Source organism: Toxotes jaculatrix, chromosome 18 (genome assembly GCF_017976425.1).
Source record: "Toxotes jaculatrix isolate fToxJac2 chromosome 18, fToxJac2.pri, whole genome shotgun sequence".
Taxonomy (NCBI): Eukaryota; Metazoa; Chordata; class Actinopteri; family Toxotidae; genus Toxotes; species Toxotes jaculatrix.
Window position 1 is genome coordinate 7189658 of NC_054411.1, and position 21760 is coordinate 7211417.

The 21760-nt window shown below is 43.3% G+C and overlaps 1 protein-coding gene across 3 annotated transcripts in view; it reads right to left on the reverse strand.

Annotated features, from left to right (window-relative positions):
* Window positions 1-501: 501 nt before the first annotated feature.
* The window catches only part of pde4a (phosphodiesterase 4A, cAMP-specific), a 39740-nt gene continuing 18481 nt past the window's right edge, over window positions 502-21760 (reverse strand). Inside the window, exons 1-15 of one of the 3 annotated variants that reach the window (XM_041062021.1) lie at window positions 18164-19049; window positions 16201-16386; window positions 15712-15748; window positions 15466-15536; window positions 14617-14666; window positions 13761-13873; window positions 8477-8570; window positions 8154-8347; window positions 7633-7731; window positions 7369-7533; window positions 7094-7193; window positions 6675-6829; window positions 6409-6531; window positions 4885-5067; window positions 502-4656 (exon numbers count right to left, since the gene is read on the reverse strand). In XM_041062021.1, coding sequence (XP_040917955.1) covers window positions 4135-4656; window positions 4885-5067; window positions 6409-6531; window positions 6675-6829; window positions 7094-7193; window positions 7369-7533; window positions 7633-7731; window positions 8154-8347; window positions 8477-8570; window positions 13761-13873; window positions 14617-14666; window positions 15466-15536; window positions 15712-15748; window positions 16201-16386; window positions 18164-18357 — 2286 coding nt within the window. In that variant the 5' untranslated portion in view covers window positions 18358-19049 and the 3' untranslated portion in view covers window positions 502-4134. Of the gene's footprint in view, window positions 4657-4884; window positions 5068-6408; window positions 6532-6674; window positions 6830-7093; window positions 7194-7368; window positions 7534-7632; window positions 7732-8153; window positions 8348-8476; window positions 8571-13760; window positions 13874-14616; window positions 14667-15465; window positions 15537-15711; window positions 15749-16200; window positions 16387-18163; window positions 19050-21760 lie in introns of those variants that run through there. The other 2 variants (XM_041062022.1, XM_041062020.1) reach the window with 2 other exon arrangements.

Below are 21760 nucleotides of genomic sequence, written 5' to 3' on the forward strand. Positions count from 1 at the left end.
AGTAGACACATGCTATTTTAAAACTGCCATTATCCTTCAAATGTACAATACTGTGTGAAAACTCTAAACGTTAAGTGAGTGTGCTTTCAAAAAGCAATAGCCTCTGTTGCAGGACCCCTAGATCTTCTTGTCAAAGACAGTAGTTTTCTGTGTTCTGTGGGTATGTGCATGTGGATACAAACCCATATTGGAGCAAGCAGTGAGCCCAAATAGAGGTCCCCTCTACACAACAGAGCATTAAGGCTTGAAACCAGCTGGGACTTGCAAAACCCCTGAGGACCAAGGAGCGTTGTCTGCAATATCCATTTAATAATACAGTCTTGCCAGTCTTGCTACAGTTAGGAATACATTTACACTACCAGCGCCTGGACTAATGAATGAATAGCATTAATGCAAACTATACATACAAACAAATAAAATACTGACAAACTGTAATAACAGCAAACATGACAATGGTGTTGCATTTAATATAAAAATCTTACTTTATTTGTATTTTTAACACACTTTACAGTACTGAACAGTGAAATAAAAGAAAAATATACTGATATACTATAATATTGTTTTATATATAGATGTTTGCTTATTAAATGCATTTATTCACAAAATGACACCTCAGCTCTGTCAAGAGGAAAAACTTTCATAAAAATAATATAATAAAAAATAACTCGGACACATTTTACACATTACAGCAAGATCATTTACAAATATTACAATCATTTCATGTTGTTTTTTCCCTTGAATAATCTTTCTTATTTGTGAACAAACACATGAATTAAAGCCCAGAGAATTATTCTCAGAGGGAGTCAGTCTGTGACAAAGTAACCTGACAGCAACCCCAATGGGAACCAGCTAGTTAGGCCACCATGGGACGGACATTGAGGCTATCAGGCTAGTGATTAAAATTACTAAGAAACAGAGATGGTGATAGTACTAGAAATAGCCAAGTTAGATAAAGACACATGTATTTTCTTTGAATGTGCCACATCCTATGTGACTACATCAGCCTACATTTGACTTCATCAGTCAAATAAGTTCAATCTCACATGGACATTTAATAGAGAGTGACTAGTTTGTTTGATTATGCCTCTAGAAAGGGGTTAACATTGACTACTGCACAATGAGGTTTTGTGATTTGGCCCAGTGGGATATAATCAACAAGTTGACTGCCAATGACCAAACCACCAGCACAAACTGCACACTACCTGAAACACACTGTCTGCCTCAAAACCTGACGAAATAAAGTGCTGGTACAAATATATTTGATTTTAACAATAAATGTGCACAATTAAAAAAGGTGACAGAACGTTAGCACGAGTGAGCAAAAAAATATAATCAGAGAATGAAAAGGTGAGGATGTGGCCTGTAGTGCTTCAGTGGTTCACTTAACAACCTCAAGTGGTTATTTGTCAATCATTATGACTTGGATAAATTTCTAATTTACAATCCAATATTACATTATGTACAAGAGTGGTAATGCTTATAGCTATATCATCAACACATGATTCATTTTCCAGACCATCCACCAGAATGATATAAAAATAAACTGTACACAAACTGTTCAAAGAAAACACTTCCCATGGTTTTCTTTTCATCATTTAAAAAGAATGGCAGCAATCAATCAATTGAATAATTTTCTTAATAAGAAACAATTGCTACAGTATTGTGTTTGTATGGCAATTAAATATTAATGTTTTTATAGCTTATGAGAGAACAAGAAGCCACAAAAACAAAGCAACATCTTCAAAGTAAAAGGCCGATGCATATGGGAATCTTTTATTTAAGTAACTGCAATAATAATCCTGGATTCCCATTCCACCAGATCAAAGCCTGTGTGGTGGCCCCGCAGCTCTGCTCCATCCCTTGACAGAGCAGGTCAAACACACAGGCTTCTGTTGCACCGAGCTGTGGTGTCTTCAGATAAGCTCAGTTACTGACCTGCAGAAACTTGCTCTTACCTTCAAAAGAACCACACTCATGTTCTTTTATTTTATTATTATTATATTTTTTTTACCCTGTGAAAAACAAACATCTAAACAAACTGTGACCTATTTAAGCTGTGCTGATCGGATCCTAAACACCATTCAACGAGATGTGGTGATGCCAGTGAGTGAACGACACATATGACAACATCTTTAGCATCCTGCCCTCTCTTTCTGTTACTCACTCGCTTACTCACAACCACACAAACAGCCACGCAAACAAACACACACGCATCAACTCCACCGTGTCAGCAAATCAATATCTGGTCAGATTCAAACAAAGGACATCGTTATTCATTCTCATCGCCTGCAAAATCTTAACTCCAATTGCTAATTTCTCTGCATGCCTCCAGGCAGCTATAAGATAGTGATTTTACCGTCCTGATTTAAAAAAACAAAACAAAAACAAAAACAAAAAATTAACAAAAAAACAACACATTCTTTATGTTGGTCCAAACACAGAAACAACAAAACAACTAATTGGCAGCAATGTTTCCGTTTCCCCCTCCAAATGCAATGCTGGATACATTGTGTATAGACACACTGATACTCACAGAAATAAGCATACAGACGCGATATAAATATACTAGGATATCTATTATATATCTTATAAATCTACATACTGGCAGGTATGTATCCTGCATCTGACATTAAGGCAAAAAAGCATCGAACATAACAAGGATGATTAGGGACTGCCAGACCTCCTTTTGGCCAAGTCGCTCTTCTTCCCCCTGACATTCTGCCTCCCTGATTTCCTTATTCATCTGTGTTCCTTCAAATCACTTCACCCACTGAAGTTTCTCGTCCTTTACTTTGGTGAGAACTGTTGAGTATGAGGAGACATAAACACACAGTGCAAGTGGGTGTGAGATGGCGAGTGAAAATTTGTTCTGCTGATGAAATAATTCTGTATCCCCTCATAACTTATTTAGCAACTGTTAAATAGAAAATAGGCAAAACTTATGCTTCAAAGCATCACATGGCTTATTCTCAGAAAGTTTAAAAAAATCATTCTAATAAGAAAAAAACCATAAGCTGGAAAGAGTCCACTGGTGGTTGTGGTGGTGGTAGTGATTGCTCTGCATCTAGAGTTCTGAGTTATTATAAGAGCAACAAAGGAAGACTTACAGCTTAAAACATATCACCACAGAAACTGTACGTGTGAGATACACACCACAATACCATGAACAGTAAAGAGAGATCTTCAACAAGAGACAATCAAAAATGATAACAAATTCAGACACTCCTGTCCCACAATGCATTGCTTCACGACAGCTCCATTCAGGAAGCTGGTGTTTCAGAAAGGCACAGAGCCATCTTGCACCAGTAGCACTCTCCTCGTAAAGGGAAAAGGGGTATGGGACCTGGCGGCCCCTTCATCGCAGCATCTTCCTTTCCTTCGCGTTCTTCCTCTCTGCTCCTCCAACTCTGTGGATTTTCTTAGTTTTCTTTCCGACAGAAATGGAAAAAAAGTCACTCGGACTGTAGCTTTTCTGAGGAGAACAGTTTCTGTTGAGATTCTAACGAACATGGATTACTAATACTGACTGAACACTAGTTAATACTCCATTAAGAGATGGCTTTTTCCAAAGAGATTCATTGATCAATGTCCCTCATGTAAATGCACACATACAAACATACAGTCAAGTGTGTGTGTGTGTGTGAGTGTGTGTGTGTGTGTGTGTGTGTGTGTGTGTGTGTGTGTGTATGTGTGAGGAGAAGGTACATATGGACTGCAATTATACTGCATGATGGATGCATGCATGTACACACATTGCATTGGTGTGTTCTACATGACTGACTCCTGCTTGTTTCTCCCTTTCTTATGTGTTTGTGTGTCACTTTGTGTGTGTTTATGTGTGTGCATTCCAGTCCCAGAGTGCTACGCTGTCTTCAATTGCCCATTGTTAATGCTCTTCTAAATTCCTCTCAGTCTAAAGTTCATTGTGAAATCAGTCGAAGGACTCGTCACCACTCCAAATCTACAGTTGCTGTGTAATTAACTTCTCTTTAAGCGATTTTAATTTATTCCCTTTTTGAAAAATATATTTAAAGGTCTGTATTGTCATTGCAGTCTTATTTGTTCTTGGTTTGGCCATTGAAAGGATGAACAAGATAATGTGTGCAAGTGAGGAGGGAGATACAGGAGCAGAACTCATGTATCTTCAGCTTGTGAAGAAGAATCTTCCTCTTCCTCTACAGGACTTGTGTCAGAAAGTCTCTCCTTTTCAGATCTCACCTCCAGCTGAGCTTTCAGCTCCTCCTCCTGCTCCTCCTCCACCTCCTCCTCCTCCATTGCCACCTCATCTTCCTCTTCTATTATGTCCTCATTTTCCTCCTCAGCCATTATGTCTTCCTCTTCCTCCTTCTTACCCTCCTCCTCTTCCTCCCCCTGACTGCAGTCCCGTGCCACATGGTTCGGTGTAGGATTGTCACCCTCGTCTCCCCGATCTCTCTGAGAGCTGTCTTCGAGGGTGAGCTCAAACTGAAACTTGTCTATGCAGGCGTTTAGATCCTTGTCCTGGCCCACAGGAGGCGGCGAGGGGCTTTGAGGGATAGTGCTCTGGTACCAGTCCCTGTTGTCCTCCAGAGTGTCCAAGATGTCCTGGGCGTCAGGGTGCACCAGGTCCCCCCATGTCTCCCACAGTGGGTGGACAATGTAGTCAATAAAGCCCACCTGCATTAAGAGAAGAAGAGTATGACTGACATCATATGAACCAGCACAGTGGTGTCATTTCACTTCCTGCAAATCAGCATTAAAAATGTACGAGGATGACTACTGTGATCAGAGATGACAGATCTCTATCTGCACTGTAGTTATCACCCCACCTACAGCATTAACAAGTATCCAGTTGTGTACAGAATCATTTCTGTGCAAGTGTATATTTCAGTGCTGATCATTTACCTGGCTCTTTTCCACAGATGCAGTGTGTTTATCGCACATGGGACTGATCTCCATCCCTCGCTCCCTCTCTTTATCTCCCTGCCTGAAGAACTCCTCCATGATTCTCTCCGTCCATTGTCGATACACAGCCAGGGGTTTCGTAGGATTGCTCAGGTCAGCACAATGCACCATGTTCCTCAACACCTGCAAAAACACACATTTCACTCACTGCTGTATAGGCAATATTGCAAACACCCTACACCACCCTGAATTTAGACATGTATGAGGATCATTTGCGTCTAATCTACTCTGTCCCCCTTGCTAGTATAACTCCAAAAATCCCACCTCTCCCTCTGAAATTAGGAAGCCTTCTCAATTTTTGTCTTCTTTTCCAACACCTCTCCACCTGCTCCTTTCTCCTTCATTTCTGCTCACAATTTTGACACCTACTTTGACAGGAAAGCTTATTCGAAAAGCTAAAAAAAAAAAAAAAAAAAAACAACACTCCTTACCATGTTGACTTTGGCTTAATTTCTTTCTCTCTTCTTGCCACGACAAGATTCTTAAACTTTTACCTTTTAACACAGCAACCATTTGCACTATTGGCCTTGGCTGTGTGTAAAAGCTCAAGAACAGCTTTTACCTGCCTGATGTCAAGAACTAAGGATTAGTGTCATTTCTCTCATCCCTTTCCAAAAAATATAACCATCAGTGAACAACTTGTTGGACCCCAGTCAGTCAGGATTTAAACTGCCATCCTGAACCAAACCACAGCTCTCTATTTCACTGGCTCCTGACCTCTTAGTTTAGAAAACATCAACATCTTCTTCCTTGACACTCTTACAGACACTGGATGCCTGGAAAAGACCTTGCATGATTCTTTTCCTTCCTTTCCACAGACCTGTCAATGAAAGTCAAGGTTCTTGCTTTTGTGGATGAAACTTAACTGTACCTCTGACTTTCCTAGTATGGCACACATCACCAAATCAGTTTGAACAGATATATGTATTTCAGGATGGCATCCAGGCAGAGTAGGTCAGTGAGTCTGTGCATTGTTCAACCTCTTATAATCTCCAAGCTACTGAAAATAGAAAAAAATGCTAAACCTTTTTTTTTTAGTCTGATCCATGTTGTCTTAACTGTCAACAAATGTTACCAGCTCTGGAAAAAGGTTGAAAAAAATACAAAAAAGCCCTGGCTTCTTGTGGCTTACATTTACTCAGCGTAGCCACTACATGCCATGACATTCTGAGGAGGAGCATATCATTTATGACAAGGCCATATCTCCCACATACAAGCCGCATCCTGCTGAGGTGCCACACTTTGGCAGAGAAGCATAAATAAGCCTTTACCTGAGATGGGTTTCTGCCTGGCCTCCTGCCATAACCACCATTCCATGCTTATTACATATCCCTTTACTCTAACTCTACAACCATTGTGTAAGTGAATATGTTCATTCAGTGCTTCAGTTCTTTCATAACAGGCTAAGAAAATCTGCTAAATTGCAAAACTGATGATTGAAGTTACTTGAAGGTGACATCTCACCTGTATCCGATCAGTGTAATGGTCAAGGAGCAGTACTCCAGAGCTTGTCACTTTCTTGGTTTCCACCATAGTTTTGAGATCCGCCAGCAAACTCATGTGTTTTGACATATCTGTTGCCAAAACCTGGGGGGGTTGGAATTTGAATGCATTAGAGAAAAAACAAAAGCAAGGTGGCAGGAGATGAGGGAGAGCTAAAGAGAAGATGATGAGAAGTGAGGACAGGTGTTATCTTTATGATACAGAATAAGTGTGTTGACGACTCTCACCATATCAATAACAAGTTTCCTCAGGCTCTGTCTCTGCCTCTTGCTAAGGTTCTGGAAGATGTCACAGTTTTCCTCATGGAGCAGCTTGAAGCCCACAGCTAGGTGATGGTTCTCCAACACAGACTCATCATTATACATCAGGGCCAACTCTGAGTCTAAGGGAGGCACCATACAACACATATGAGTCAAAGACACAACACAGTAACTGCATCGCTTCATCACTAAATAAGTAAATAGTCTTATAGTCTAAATAACTTAGTATTTTTAAATTCATTAGTATTTCGTGCAATTTCTGTTATTTTTAATAAACAAATCACTAAATACTAACACTAATCCAACACAAATACACAGGGAAAACTGACTGACATTTTTTCTAGATACTTTATGTTTGTGTGTTTCTTAATCTCATTTGGACTCACTGGTGTTTATGAGAAATTGGTTGGACACTCCTGGATGGTCCACATCGTGGATGGCAGCGGCAAATAACGCAGCTAGAATCTCTAGATCAGTGAACACAGCCTGTCAGAGAGCGACGAAAGAGGAGAGACAAAAACAATCAGTTGAACTGCAGTTTACGGTTGGCATTTGACTACTGTAGAGTATTGACTGTTGGTATTTGTGAAAATCTGTGCAAGAGGAGTTATTTGTAGTGATGGTGTGTCTTTGTCAGTGGTAAACCAGTAGAGGTATTTACATCTAGAGCTGGTGTGGATAGCAGTACATGAGTAGACTGAGTGACATCTGCAGCGTGGAGGCTGTTGTGGTAGGCCACATTGGCATGGTAGTGGTCCTCCAGGGTCATCACATAGGTGACAAATGTGTCCACAGGGATCCGAAAGGTCTTCAGTAGATCTCTTTCCTGCAGTGGGGAAAGTCCACAGGGGTTGTGGTCACGGATAAGTCAAGATAGATAAGATGTTGTGGGCTACTGTTTAATCCATTGCTAAAGCCCTCTCACCTGGAAGATGGCAAACATTATGCAGCTGAGGGGACGGTTATTAGAGAATTCTGCCACACGAAAGATATTAAGGCCCCACTTGTTCAAGTCGTTCAGCTCCTGAAGGCACAGACAACAATAATGCACATCAGCAGAACAATTAAGCAGTTTATGTTAGGTTAGGTTAGATCACATGAAATCATGGTTTATGGCTACTTGACATTAAGTGGTGTGTTGTGGTTCCTGCCTGAAATTGGTTTCACCTCTTTTGCAAAATAATTTTTCCATGATGCATCTAGAAAAAAAAACGTCCTGACTCAGATTCTGAAGGACCAATGCCAAAAATTATGTTTTCATGAAATATCAGAGTGCATTCACATTATTGGATATGGCTGAAATGGTCTGTAAAAATATGCACAGTGAAAATATTTGTACATTAAGAGGATATGTGGATCAGAGTGACAGGAAATACATATAGTCTGCATTTAGGAATCCTTGTGTTCTTGTTATGGATTTGTGTGCATGTATATGCAATAACTTGCATCTGGTAGGCTGCTTTTCCATCCATTTACCCTGGCTAACGCGTCCTCGTGTTCAGTCTTCACGCCGAAGCGAGGCATGGTGGAGTTGGAAAGGCTGGAACTGTGCGTGAGCTTCTTCACACCGCTGATGTGACACATGGGCTTCTCCCTCTCCCTCAAAGTCGGGGATGGGATCTCCACCTCATTCTGCTTATCTGGAAGGATCAACAGTCAAAGGTCAGTCAGGATGGAGAATTATGGTGGGGTTGTGCTTGACCTAGGGTCAAAGCTATAAGGGACTTGCTATAGTGGTTGGTCACAAATGGATGGCAGGTTTGATTTACCTAGAAAGGTAGTGGAGATGTATTCTGACACCTGGTTCCCTGAGCGACTCATCTCTGACAAATGGGACAGCTCCCTGTTCAACATCCTCTTGAACTGGGGGGAGGACAGACAGTTGTAAGTAAAAGCATAAAGGGTTACTAACATATCCGATAACGTAGAGACATGCAGTTTGGTAAACCCTCAGAATTGCTAACATTGTACTTTAAATTCCATTTCTACTGATGCATAACAACAAAACATTCCTGCGATTCAAATATGAGAAAATAAATTATCACCCTCAATCTGGCTTCATTCACCAAAGGGTGAGAAAATCAATTATGAATCATGCCTCTTCTTTCTCTCAGATGAGAACATACTGTTCAATACCCCAGTCCCGTGTGCTTGTATTTCAATTACTGTGCATTGATATGCTGCAGAAATATGACATGTTTTTATGTATTGTTCTCTTTACATCTACCGTGGCAATCATGACCAGCTAGTCTGCAGGTCCTCGCGGTACAGACACAAATGTGATTAAGTGAATACATTATGCCTGCAGAGAGAAAACAGTGTTCCTGAACGTTCTCTCATATTTTATGTCATTTTTTTGTACATATAGATTTTTTTTTTTTGAAGGGTTGATGGTTCCCTGTCGCACAAACTGAATCGCATTGTGAAGGTAACAATGCGATTCGGACAAGACCCCTCAGTCTGTGTCCTACTGACTGATCTTTCACACATAACAATCTCCATGGCAACCAGAGCAGGTTGCCGTGGCAACTGCCTCCTCACAGTCAGTCTTTCAGCTTGATGTGAGAGCGGTGGCTGCTTGGGTGACAATCTGAGGGAGTAGGCAGGTGTCTCTGACCTTTACCAAGGTCAGCCCTCCCCTCTTGTGCTGTCTTCCTCTCTACATCTCTCTGTTGCTTAAATCTGCTCCTCCCTCCCTCTTGAGGTAAACAACACTCTTGACTACTGCCCTCGAGCCCCAAAATCCTCCTCTGTCACAGGCTCCGCTTTGCCTTCCAGCCATTTCACACGCTTCACGCATTCCCACCATCTTTCACTCTTTTCCTCTCAGTTATCTCTGTTTTTGCACTCATCCCATCCAGCCAGGCACTTGTGATATGATAAGCCAAGCAAATAGGTACTCTGACAGCAAATCGTAGAAGCAGTCAGGCAGAATCACTCATCAGAAGCCAGGAAAGCTAGTCAAGCCCAGTGGCACACTTAGGCAGCAGGCTCAGCCCAAACCTCCTCCTCTCTCCCTCGTTCTTTCCTTCCCTAATGCTGTAACGCTGAGTCATAGCTGCCAACCAACACTTCCACAGTGCCAGTCCGAGTGCCAGGACAAACAACACTCTTCCTCTGACACTGACTAATGAAGCAAACATGCAAATGCTGCACAGACATGACCACAGATACATACACCTATACACCTGTATATGTCAGGGACCCAGGAGGGCCTTATCTTCTCTAACTGTCTGATGTTCATGAATACCTCACAAATACAAATGCACATGTGCAAAATGTGACCTTCCACTGTTCTATAACTTGCACAAAATGATTCAGGATCCAGGATACCACATCATATGCAAATCTGACATATCAAAGAAACCTTCCACAATGTCTAATTTCATATGTGTTTATGGATGCAGAATGCTGGCACACCTAAAGAAAACTGAAACAAAAGGAAACATCTACTCAGTCAATGCAATGAGCATTGTCCTTTACTGACAACACGCTTGGCTTCCTTAAGTCTGTATTGAGGCCAGCCTCAGGGTAGCAAGAGAGAGAGACACACAGGGATGTGGGACGCAGGTGTGGAGGATGGAAACGGACATTATGTGACACTGCAATGTACCTGCAGTAAAGACGGCTGGACTACTTCTCACAAAGTCTCAAACCTCCATCTTAGATTTTAAAGCAGCTCTGTGTATTCCCAAAAGACAGGAATGTATACAAGGTATGGAAGGATGAAGACTGAGACTGATATTGTCTTTTTGTTTACAGTGCTGCTGCAATATAGAGACACTGGTATGAGTTAATAAACTCTGTGCCTTTATCAATGTTCTCCTTTAGTGGATTCATGTAAAAAATATGTACAGGAACACACTCACCAATATTCTGCCTTTTTCATAAAGCTCCATGCAACATCTCATAAGATTCTCCCTTATAAACACATAACATTCACAGACTGATGCTTGAACGTGGAGTTTGCAAAAAGATGAGTTGTTCATGCATGCATAGATGTAGCAGTAACTTTTGAAGAGTCCATCCAAGATGGCCACTGCCAGGCCTTGTTTGCCCTCTGCAAGCTCTCCGAGCCCTACCTGGTCCCACCAGCCGATGAGCCAGGGCCTGGAGCAGGTCTCACAGAACAGGTCCACTAAGGGCGTCCTGCGCTCTGCCGCCGTCCCACCCCCCTCCAGAACCCCTCCAGCAGCCGCACCAAGGTCCAGCTCTGCCCCTGCCCTCCCCTGCAGGGGGCTGTAGCTGGAGGAGCGGGGCAGCCTGTAGCCCCCTGGTATAGGCGAGGGGCAGGGGGATGGCGCTGGGTCAATGGCCTCCACCACACCCATGTTGAGGGTGACGGGGGGTTTGGGCCGATGGCACAGGCAGGAGGTGCGGTAGTGGAGCGGGGTGGGGGCACTGCGAGTGCCCCAGTGGCATGAGGGCGTCGTCCGGGTGTGTGGGGAGAGGCCACAGCCAGTTAAGCCGGGACACTCCAGAGTGACGGCTGCCCCGAGATGGGGCGAAGGAACAGGGGAAGGGGGTGAGGGTAGGGGCTGCTGGTGCAGACTGTCCTTGCCTACATGCAGCACCCCAAAGCAGGCCACCCAGTCAGTCCAGAGTCAGGCTCCAGCCTTAGTGTGGTCCAAAGATGAGGGTCCCCCTGATGGGCAGACCAGGAGCCCCCTGGATCCGGCTGCTGTGGAGACTACATCTCATCCCATTTGCTGAGCAGACTGACCCAAATCTACAGTCACTGCAGGGTAGAGGTGGATGGGAGCCGAAAGAGGGAAGATGGAGGGAAACAGAGGGGAAGAGGGAGCGAGGGACAGTCTGAAGGGCACAGAGAAGAGCCGATGGAGGAGATGAGTGGGAATGTGAGAGAGATGTAAACGAAAAAATGTTGTTGTGAGAACCGAGCTGCTTGACAAACAGTAATAAAAAATTCAGATGATGAAGGTAAGAGGAATGGAGAGATGGTGACGGCAGTGCAGAAGGATGACTGTGGTATCGAATGATGGAGGTAAGGGGAGCTTGGATGACAGCAGGAACATCGGGGAAAGGAAAGGGGGGGGACAGATGATGATAGCAAGAGAAAAACAAGGATGGAGAGGATGAGAGAGGGAAAGAGAGAAAGAGACAAGAGAGGGATGCAGGCAGGCCTGTAGCAGACGGTCAGGCTGAAGAATCACACCAGAGCTGTGGTCTGGAAAAACACACTCCCCCTCTCTGCGTCGACTGCCCCTCCCCCACGGTACGGATCCAGAGGCCCGGCCCAGTCCTACCCGTGCATCAACCCGTCTGTGCCGTCTCACCGATCCCAGCAACACACAGTCTGTCCACAGTCAGTCAGGCTGCCTCCTGATAGCTCTGTCGCCCAGTCCCCTGCTCCAAGTCAATCCATGCCTCAGTCGGCCAAAATGCCAGAGGTCTAATCCTGCTGCTCTAGGCTGCCGTTCCTCCTCCAGAGCTCTGCCTCTTGCGCCATTTCCCTGAATGCTGTAGACGGCTCTCGCAAGCTAATCAGGCAGTGTGGCTGCAGGCGCGTGCATGTGTATGTGTGTCTGTGCTTGCCTCTGCTCAGAGCCTGAGTGCGCATGTGCAACAAGACAGCATGTACGTCTGTCGAAAATATGTGTGTGAGCGAGGGTGTGAGTAAGAGTGAGAGACTGAGTGGGAATATTCATGTGTGTACCTCCATGTTGGCACAGTGCGGAGGATTTCTGTAGCTTAGTTGCGGCTGCTAAAACGCAGCAACATATTCCCAGAGACTCTGTTTACCCCAGGAGACTTCTCTTTGCACATTGTATGTGCACACAGATAAATGTACACGCACACACACACACACACACACACACACACACACACACACACACACACACAAATAAAGGCCTTTTGTTATCTCTCCCTCAGTCTTGTCATCATAAGATATGACTGATCATAAACACAAAGAACCCCACCAGTAATTAATAGTGAAGTGCAGCATGGGAAGAATTTCTAGAATAAAACAAACAAGGTACAAGATGCTGTCTCTTTAAGATGGAGCACTATTAAAGGAGCATTGCCTCTATTTCATTGGTTGTTGCCCAAACCACATGGCTTGTGGTCAGAGTGGAAAGCCAATGACTAAAAGGGAAGGGCAGACCCTGCTGCTGTTCGATAGCAACCAAGGTTACAGCAGAGACATCAGCATCAGGACCCATTCCCCCTCCCTCCATGTCCTACCCACCCACAGACAGTCACCCTCCCTCCCTTCTCTCTCCCTCTCTCTCTCTCTCTGTCCCCCATGTCTCCACAAATACAAATGCATGCACATTTAAGAACCCTGGCCCTGTGCACAAACATGCACATGTAGATGCAAAATGCATCAAGATCCAATACAACCTTGCTGCATGTCTTGCAATTATAAACACAAATGCTTAACCATGGCAACCAATTATGTTTGTCAGTTTAGTTTAACAAATGCCATAAAAGGTAGTTGACCACATATGTTTTACAGTGCACATTAATTATTCAATACAATTACTGCCACAGGATTGCACTAAACCTAGGAAACATATAATATCAAGACTTACTGTTACTTTCTGATTCACAACCTTTTGCAAATTGACCCTATCTACAGCGGAAAGAGCTGCACATGATTACTTCAGCTGCTTAGTCATTTTCTAAAAAATGTTATGTGAAACTGTGTGAAAGATCAGTGTTGCAAGTAATAGGGGAGGCTGGAAAAGCCACATGAAGGCTTTTACAACCCAAAAACACTGTTATTAAAAGTATTTTTAATGATTTTTAAGTTTTACACGCTGTTCCTACAGGGTTATTTTATTCTGTTTATTTCAACAATTTACCTTGGTGGAACTGCAATGTTTGTATTCCTCAAAGAGTGGAAGCTTAAACAGGAAGTTAACAATAACAGCTGCAGCCCATGAATAATCATTTTTCATGAAGTGGTGAAATATTCTTGTGAACCATGAAATACACAGTTTATATGTGCATAGAGAAGCTTGACACCACATTGAGCAACACTGAAGAAGGAGGACAGTGAAAGCTTGTGTGCTGACAGGTGTGCACCTTGTTGGAGGCCATCTCGCTGACTGAGCGGTGGGTCTGAATGGTCTCCAGCTGGTCCAGACACCAGTCCAGCTCCTCCAGGGTCTCCCGAGCCATCTGCTGGTATGTCTCCTCTGGGAAGGACAGACACATACACGCACACACAGATAACATATAAACCAGCAGCAGAGGGAGGGAAAATCCACCAACACCACTGATATGTTACCACGGACTGAAAGCCTTTTAACACACATAATAACTCTAGACAACAAGTGAATCAAAGACGTTCATGTTTTCAGATGCTGTCACATTGTTTTATATCAATACAATGTTTGTAAACAGAGTAAGACAGGTCGTTATTTTAAATTATGATCAGCCAGCCAAAACATATGACAGATATTGGGTTGACAGGTCTTTTAATAGACACACTAAAACAGACGACTAAATTTAAGTCTGATATGAAAGTTTTTAAATATCAGAAACGTCTATAAGATCAGCAAATCACTGCACAGTTTCTGGGATCAGCTCCTGAACAGGGAAGATGTGCGTGTGTATGTTTTGCACTCTGATTGCACACAGTAAGCATTTCCTCTCAGCTTCAGTGTAGGGAAAGTAAAAATCTCTGTCAAGTCCATATTTTCTTAATTTATATAATCGCCTGTTGCTTAAGCATTATAATTATTTACGATCTATCCAGTCCAAGTGAATGCTGTATGATTAATTACAGTTCTTCAGCAATAGCCACGTGAAGGTTCTGCAGACGTTTTCAATACCGATGATGCTTTTGGGGAGTGTGGGAGTCTTGGTGTGTCCTTAAAACTGTGAGGGGACCATGGGACTCTTTGGACTAAGAGTTTTTAATTAGCTGACAACTTACCAGAGAGTGTAGCTTGGGGAACAGTGGGTTGGCTTGTCACTGGTGACCTCCTGTGGACAAACACATCCTTGCATCAGAAGGAGAACAACACACTGCTGCCCCCTGCTGGGCTTCAGCACGCATTCAGCATTACAAGATGAAGCAACAAAAGGCTTGGCTCACAGAGGGGATATGAATATTTTCATGTATGTTATTCATTTATATGCCCCTAAAAAGAGACAAATGGAGGAGCATGTGTCTATCTTAAAATATCTTTGAATACTGGATAAAGCTGCAATGTGTGAATATTTTAAAGTACATTAAAATTCCCCTGTTTCACTTAAAATATGGAAGTATCCAAAAATAGTCAAAGACAAAGCCTGAGCTCTGCTCTCCTCTCAAATAGCCTTCATGGTTTCATAATTGTGTAGTGAGGGAGGCATTTTCAGGGCACAACACTGCATAATTATAGATGCTGATAATTCTGTGGTGCATTGCTTTATATATCATATTGACGTGGAGCTAAAAGCCTGCCAACTCAAGCTCCTTCTGTCTACTGCATTACAAAGGAAAATAATTTTAGTGTTATTGACTGTCTGCATCGTCTGGGTACAGAGTCAGGGACATACATCTGAGGCACGGTGTTCTCTACACTCAGTCTTCAGCTAGCAAGTTGGAGAGATGCCAAATAATGCAGATCATATTTTCTCATATAGTCTCATAATGATGAACTGGTTAATCATATGGCAAAAGTGTTTCCCCACGGGAGCAAGGAGAAGGACACGTTCGCAAACACACACTGCAAACAAAGCAGGCAGTCGTGACGGTGTGTAAGTGGGGGGAAGGGGTGTTTGACAGCATGATACTGACTTGTTAGTGGGTGTTGTGACATTGGCGAGGATGGTGAAGTTGCTTCTTACAGTTCGTAGGCTGGCCAACACCTGGGGGATGGATGGACAGCGTAGGAGGGAAAGAAGGAGGAGGGAGGAAGGAAGAGGGAAGGAGAGAGGGCGGGAGGGAGTGGGGAGGCGACAAGTTCACTGCACTAATTAGCCACCTTTTCTAGTCATTTACAGCAATTAAACGCGTCAGACGAGGTGCGCAGTGAAAACATACCTGAGCAAAAGGGGTGACGATCATGTCTTCGGCGTGCCTGCAGGACAAAAGACGGGGAAAAAAAGGAGAGAATGAGATGAATGTGAGTGGTTTGGGCAGCTGAGGAGCTCAATATTAGTGTTTATATGAGAGGCTGTATCTGTGCGCTGGGTGTTTACAAAGACCTATGTGTATCTAAACAGAGAAATAATCCTGAAACACACTAATGGAAGATTTTGGGTGGTTTAAACTTACTGAAAGACAAGCCAGGAAGCAGAGCACAACAGTTAATGTTAAGAGGATTCATCATGATTTCATTAGCATAATGCTTGCATAATTGCAATCATAGGCATTGCTGTGTTGATTGGGATAATGTGCAGTGCACTGTAGTGTGTGTGCGCGCGTGTGTGTGTGTCTGTGTGTGTGTGTAAGTGGACACTGTGGGTTTAAAAAACATGTTTCAGCTCTGCTTGCCATGTGATGGATCCAGGACGATGGCTCCATGCTTACCCCTCACTGTTGATGGAGGAGTTGCGTGACATGGTTTTGGGGGACGTGTCGTAGTCTGAGTCTGAACGGTACAGGAAGGACTCCCTGCGCTGACTCTGGGGGAAAGAAGGGTGGAGCACCAACCCAGGACTCGCCTGCGAATCCATGGGACTGCGGCCTGGCGAGGGACCATTCTCCGAATCAAAGCTGAAGGGTTGGAGGACACAGGGAGGAAACTGTGTTTACATCTGTTACATTTAATTTTTGGTGTTTGTTTAGCTTCTTGATCTCATCTGAGAGTCACACCCAAAGGCAGCAAGATAAGCCAAAACACCCAAACACAAGCAATGCACATCATCCTCCTTAAGTGTTACTACTTTCTGAGAGAGGAAGTTGAAGAAAGTGAGATGTGACAGACGCTATAACACTGAACCCATACAAGCTGTGACTCTGCAGTGCCATTGGATTGGCTGACTCCCACCGGGCTGCCATGAGAATTACACTTTGCTGACAAGTCATATTTTGGAGCGAGTTGTGTTTAAGTGAGCAAAACGAACCAGATCAACCCCAGCTTCTCTCTGGGCCAAAGTTGTCTGTCTGAGGATGAGAGTGATTGACATTTTTGATTTGGATTGAGACCTCTTTAAGACCCAAAGGTAAAAACAACCTCTTGGACTTCTTTATTTATCAACAAGAAAAAATGAGACAATATGGATATTAACATCCAAACAGTGGCAGTGATTAAGGCACACTGTTACTGGCTTGAACTTTGGATATTTTCACTTCTGTAAATCAATGCCTGTCATCTCCTCTCAGTTTTGGAGTGAAACAGCATCTGTCCACACAGCATCAGGCCAGCGCATTGCTGATTAACATTAAACCCAAAACACAAGGCATAAACTAATCTGCCAGATCCATTCAAAGTCGAGCTGAGCCAAAGGGGACACAGCAACACGCTTCTCGAGTTACACTGGTATCTTTATCACCAACACCTGCAGTCATTAAGCCTTTATTCTCCAGCAGCACCTCAATAAAAACTACCTCAGGCCATCTTCTTCTGAGATGAAAGAAAGATTCGATCCCCCTGCTAAAAAACGAAGTCACTATTGATTGAACAGGGTTTTGGAGTTTGGCATCATATAACAAGAAAATGATGGAGAATTTTGGAGTAACAGTGCAGACAGATTTCAATTTGTCTGACAATATTTGTGAAACGTATACATTATTAGGCTTGTTAGTCACTAAAACAGCTATAAGACTTCCATGCATAATAATATTAAAATATAGTTGTCACTTTCAGGCTGCAGTAAAATGTTGGGATGACAAGGGCACATAGGGAAGCAGATTGCAGTGTAGCTGCAGCATCTATTTTTAATGTAGTATAACTTTTATCCGCACAACACCTCCCCAATCCTCCAAAACTTCCCAAACTTTTGTTGTCAACACAGTTGTGAACGGCTTTCAGTTTAACTTCTAAAATTAAGCGTGAAGTGTGGTATTTTTAGAATTTACTTCTAAATTGGCCAATTAGGAGCCACTCCTCTGCCCAGAAGGTTCTGTGACTATGGCTACAGATCAAATTATCATTAAACGAGTTTCCCCAGTAATGAAAACCACATCAAAAATGTCTGCCAGGGGGACCCTCTGCAAGCTGCATACACTAATCCCCCCCTTTTTTATTTATTTTTTTATTTTTTTCCTGCAAACTTTGAGAATAATTATGAGACTTCAGCATTAGTGAATTCAGCACCTTGCATAATCTAATCCATCTGACAAGGGTTACTACAGTGTGTGCACGGAATAATTTACTCTGACATCTTCCTTAGTGAGTTGTATAACAGTCACATTGCACAAATACTCACAACACAAGGATCACAAATATAAATCTCTACAGCTACACACACACACACACACTCACATAGAGAGAGAGGTTTGTGAGGACTGGGCCAAATTACAGATCAGTGGCTCGGACGCTGAACTGTACCTGCAAATACAGTGAGATGAGCGACTGTGCTCCTGAATACTGCGGTTCAGTTTCATACGCCGAAACAGAGCAGAGCCCCCGTGTCCTCGAGATTGATCGCCTGGTGACAGGGGTGAGGTGAGAGAGGGCGCAGGAGGTGGACCCTCAGGACTCTCCCACAACCTCAGCTGTCGTGTCAGCTTCCTCTGACTCATCGCTGCCAACTCTGGCCCCGCTGGAGTCGATCAGTTAAAGAAAACTCCCCCAGCCTCCTCTTGAACCTGGCTGTCTGTCTCTATATGGTCGTCTCCATCCCACGCAGTCCCCCCTCATGTACTTTTTAGATCGCCGACTCACGTATCGGGCAGACAGAACCGCAGCACCTGCCGTACTCGGTGCAAACTGTCCTCAATCCAGAGCAGGATCTAATAACAAGGCCTGATCCACCCTTTAGACCTGCTCTTCCACGTGTCTCATGCCGGAGGAGTCAAAGTGCATCAAAATGCATATCCAGCGCTGTGATCCTCAGGCCCTGGATGCTTAAACTCTGGCTCCCCCCTGTTTCTCACAATCTCTGTTTGTTCCCTGGATTTTATGCAGGTCTCCTTAATCCTTGCCCGTGCAGGTTTGTTTGAGGTTTGTCTGTTCCTCGGCGCCGACAGCCTCACAAAGGAGAACTCTTCTGATATTTCACCACCTCAGCTCTGTTTGAGTTCCACTGCTGCTGCTGCTGGGACCAGCCGGCCCAAACCGGACCTCTGTCCCCATCTGGTCTGCAGGTTGCTGTGGCTGCCGTCTCACATACACAACCACTCAAAAACAACCGGGAGACCTGTAATGACCTCTGTTTCTTTCCTAATTGGCCAGCCTTTTTCTCTTCATGTTGAATCTGTTACTCTTTCTGTCCTCCTCCTCCACCCCCCACCACTCCTCCCAAATGCAAGCATGTGCTCTCACTACCCTTATCTCACTGCTCACAGTTCCTCTGCAGCAACAGGAAGGCTGATCAGTCAGAATAACAGACCACAGGCGCTAGAATACAGCGACACACAGAGCCTGTGTAATGAGGATTTGAAGAGAAGATTGTGAACAAAACAGAAAGAGGAGGAGAAAAGAGAACAGACAGAGAGAGAGGGAGAGAGAGAGAGAGAGAGAGAGAGAGAGAGAGAGAGAGAAAAGTCAGGAGAAAAGGGGTTGACTCATGCCCCTGTGTAAATGTTTACATGTTCTACTACAGAGTGTGCAAGGTTTGCACCCAAAACATTTTGTATTTTGACATCAACAGCCTTGCTCACCAACAGCACTTTCCCTGGCCTTTAGATGTGAACAGACACAGCACTACCTTAATATTCTCCATGAGCAACAATTAGACCATGAAATAGCTTTGAAACGAGGTGTATTAGGTCAACCACAACTAATTCAGTGATGACATCGGAGATAGCAATGTTAGACAGCCTCAAGCCGGATGTTTTTTATTTTTTTATTTACAGTTACATGGCTGCATTTCGAACACACTGCAACTCAAAACGCAGAAACATTTTTACTGCAGTGTGAATAAAAACTATGTTGGAGCTACTGAACCACTGCAGGCGTCAGGCTTGCTGGCAGTACAGCACTTGAGGTGTTATTTATTCCTTTCATAGCAGGAGGTATTGATTAATAGCTTTGTAACTACTTCATTAACCCTGGAATTACCAAAACAGCGTTTCGAAACAACTCTGTGGCAAGTGTGGCAATTTCCTTTGGAGAGAGAAGGAAACGAGTGATGAGCAAGTTATAAGAATTTCTCAGTAACTGTTACAAAGCTAATGCTCCAGGATAACATCTCTAGCTTAGAATAGTTATTGTACTTTCCTAACTGAGACATTAAAACACAGAGAGTCTGTTTTTATGTATGAATTACACATTTTTGTCAGATATAAGTGGATGGAAGTTGGATGAAAAAGGGACATATGCAAACAGCAGTAGAAAATATGAGTACTTGTTAAAATACTTGTTGTCTAGTGTTTTTTTTTTGTTTGTTTATTTTTTTCATTGAGAAGCTTATTAAAATGACATTTGAACACTACAGCAGATTCAAGTCCAAGGTTTCAGATTTATGAGCATTGGCAATTAAGACAAATGCCTATTAAAAATTCTAGTCTTCCAATGTCTGGAGTCCAGGTCGATATGTTTTTGAAGGAAGAAGAGCAGATCATAGTCCACAGCATCAGATGCAGTTGGTTTATTTTATTTATTTTTTTATTTTTTTAATTAAATTAAATTCTTAATTTCTGCTTGTCTGAATGGAAAACTCACTCCAGACACCTTTTGTTTTTGGTAACAGGGCCAACCTTTTGTCAGTGTTTGGAATACAGATCGGACATTTTAAACTGTGCCTGTATGTGTCTGTTTGACAACCTCCACTCGTGTGTTTATTTGCATCTGTCTTGAGCAGGCACAAAGAGGAAAGCTATTCAAAGTCTGTCACACTTTCTGCACATACCAAATGAGAGCACAAATGAGACGACTTGTGAATAGTATGTTTTTTTTCTTTCAGTCTTTTTCTGCAAGAGCAGCTAGCAAGGAAAAAAAGAAGCAAGAGAAACCTGCTGCATGAATTGAGTGTTCCACCCTTCAGCAGGCAGCTTAAAGCCTGAGCACTGCGAAGAACACAGCAAAGATAAGATGCCCTGTCAAGCTTTTTCCTCCTCTCCTCTTGCCTTCCACAGTCAGTAGTTTACCCTTTCTTCTGAGTCTCTCTTTTTCCTCCCTTCTCTTCCTGGTAGAGAGTAACTACCGTTTGTTTATGACGCACTGGGGACGGATGGTGGAGCTCGTCTTGGAAAGTCACTTATGAAAAGGCCTCACATATACAGCCTGTTTGAACAGTGCTTTTCAAAGACAGACTCTGGGAAAATGTCAAGAATTCTAATCCACATGACAGTTACTATTGTAATCTCTGGAGAGCTGATGAAGAGACAATTATTCTATCTCCTATTAAATACCGAGTCCCAGCTCAATAATAGCTGGTGAAACCTCTCAGAGTGACTCACACACACACACACACACACACATGTGGACACACACACACACACGGACACAAAAAAAAAAAAAAAAAAACACACCCCCATGTTGCACTTAAGCGCACACACGGATGAGCATTAAAGCTGCAGCTCTTTTGTTTTCACTCAAACACTAAAAGGCAAACTAGATGCATGTACACACACATACACACACACAAACACACACACAAACACACACACACACAAACACAGGGTGATTATAAGCCGGGCTGTGGGCAGCTCTCTTGTTGGTTTCATTATGTGAAAGCAGTGTCCCTGGAGTGTATCGCTGCGGACAATGACATGATGATCAGAGGGTTCAGAGGGAAGGGGATTTGTGCCAGCTGAGTGACTCCTTCTTATGGATGATAACAAACTGTCTCTGTCAGGGAGGAGAGGAGCACATTGAGGCTGCTGTCTCTCTCGTAGCCGTGCTACCTGAACTGCCTCACGCTGTTAACTCACGGTGGCTCTCTGACAACAAACCTATGTTAATGGGTATGTTAACAACAAGACTCTGATTCGTTTCACATGACTGAGAGATGCGGTCGCTGACTTGGAAAATGTAAAGCTC